At 65.2% G+C, this 690-nt stretch overlaps 1 protein-coding gene across 1 annotated transcript in view; it reads right to left on the bottom strand.

Moving 5' to 3' along the window:
- Nucleotides 1–476, bottom strand: part of SLC38A8 (solute carrier family 38, member 8) — a gene marked incomplete at its 3' end in the record, with an annotated part of 2,373 nt that extends 1,897 nt beyond the window's left edge. Inside the window, exons 1-2 of the mRNA XM_009889584.1 lie at nt 468–476; nt 201–406 (exon numbers count right to left, since the gene is read on the bottom strand). Of these exons, the coding sequence (XP_009887886.1) occupies nt 201–406; nt 468–476 (215 nt within the window). The remainder of the gene's footprint in view (nt 1–200; nt 407–467) is intronic.
- Between the last annotated feature and the right edge of the window lie 214 nt (nt 477–690).

Here is a 690-nt window from a genome sequence, read left to right as displayed (position 1 = left end):
GGGGGGGGCAGTGGGGGGTCAGCTGTGCCCCGAAAGGTGGCCCAAGGTGGGGGCTCAGGAGCATCACACCATGGTAGCACCAGGGGGCCCCATGTCCTCGGGGGTCCCAAGAAAACCCCATAGCTGCCCCCAGCCCACATGGGACCACCTTCCCCTCCCTCCCCGAGTGTGTGTCCCCCACCAAGGTAGGGGGGGGACACAACTCACGTTTCTCCAGCTGGTCACCCACCACCCTGAGGAGGGCCACAGAGATCATGAAGAGGTTGAGGAGGAAGCAGACCTCGCAGAGCTTTCCCACCGCAGCCCCACACACTGCCCGGACGACCCCCTGGTAGGTGGGCTGGGCGCTGAGGGCCGCGGCGTAGCCCAGCACGGCCAGCCCGCTCACCAAGAAGACCAGCGAGCCCTGCGGGGACAGAAACACCACACCGACCCTCCATCACCCGCCCCGGAGCAGGGCGACCCACCAGGGCCATGACTGGGGACCAGGTCGCTGTGGGGTCCCGGGTAACACGGGTCAGCAAAAGGATGGAGAAAGCGCCCCATGGGATACTTTGGGTTTAGATTTGGGGGTTTGGGGGCACGTAGGGGACCAGCCACCAATTTTATTTTCGGCTGAGCTGAAAGCGTGGCTGCAGATGCAAAGAGCATCTCTAAGATGGGGAGGGCCCCCCCCAGCCTCCCCCCGCC

This window comes from Charadrius vociferus, unplaced genomic scaffold (assembly GCF_000708025.1).
Source record: "Charadrius vociferus isolate BGI_N301 unplaced genomic scaffold, ASM70802v2 scaffold1061, whole genome shotgun sequence".
NCBI lineage: Eukaryota > Metazoa > Chordata > Aves > Charadriiformes > Charadriidae > Charadrius > Charadrius vociferus.
Note: the sequence above shows the minus strand (reverse complement) of the source record. Positions and strands in the feature narration are given on the sequence as shown.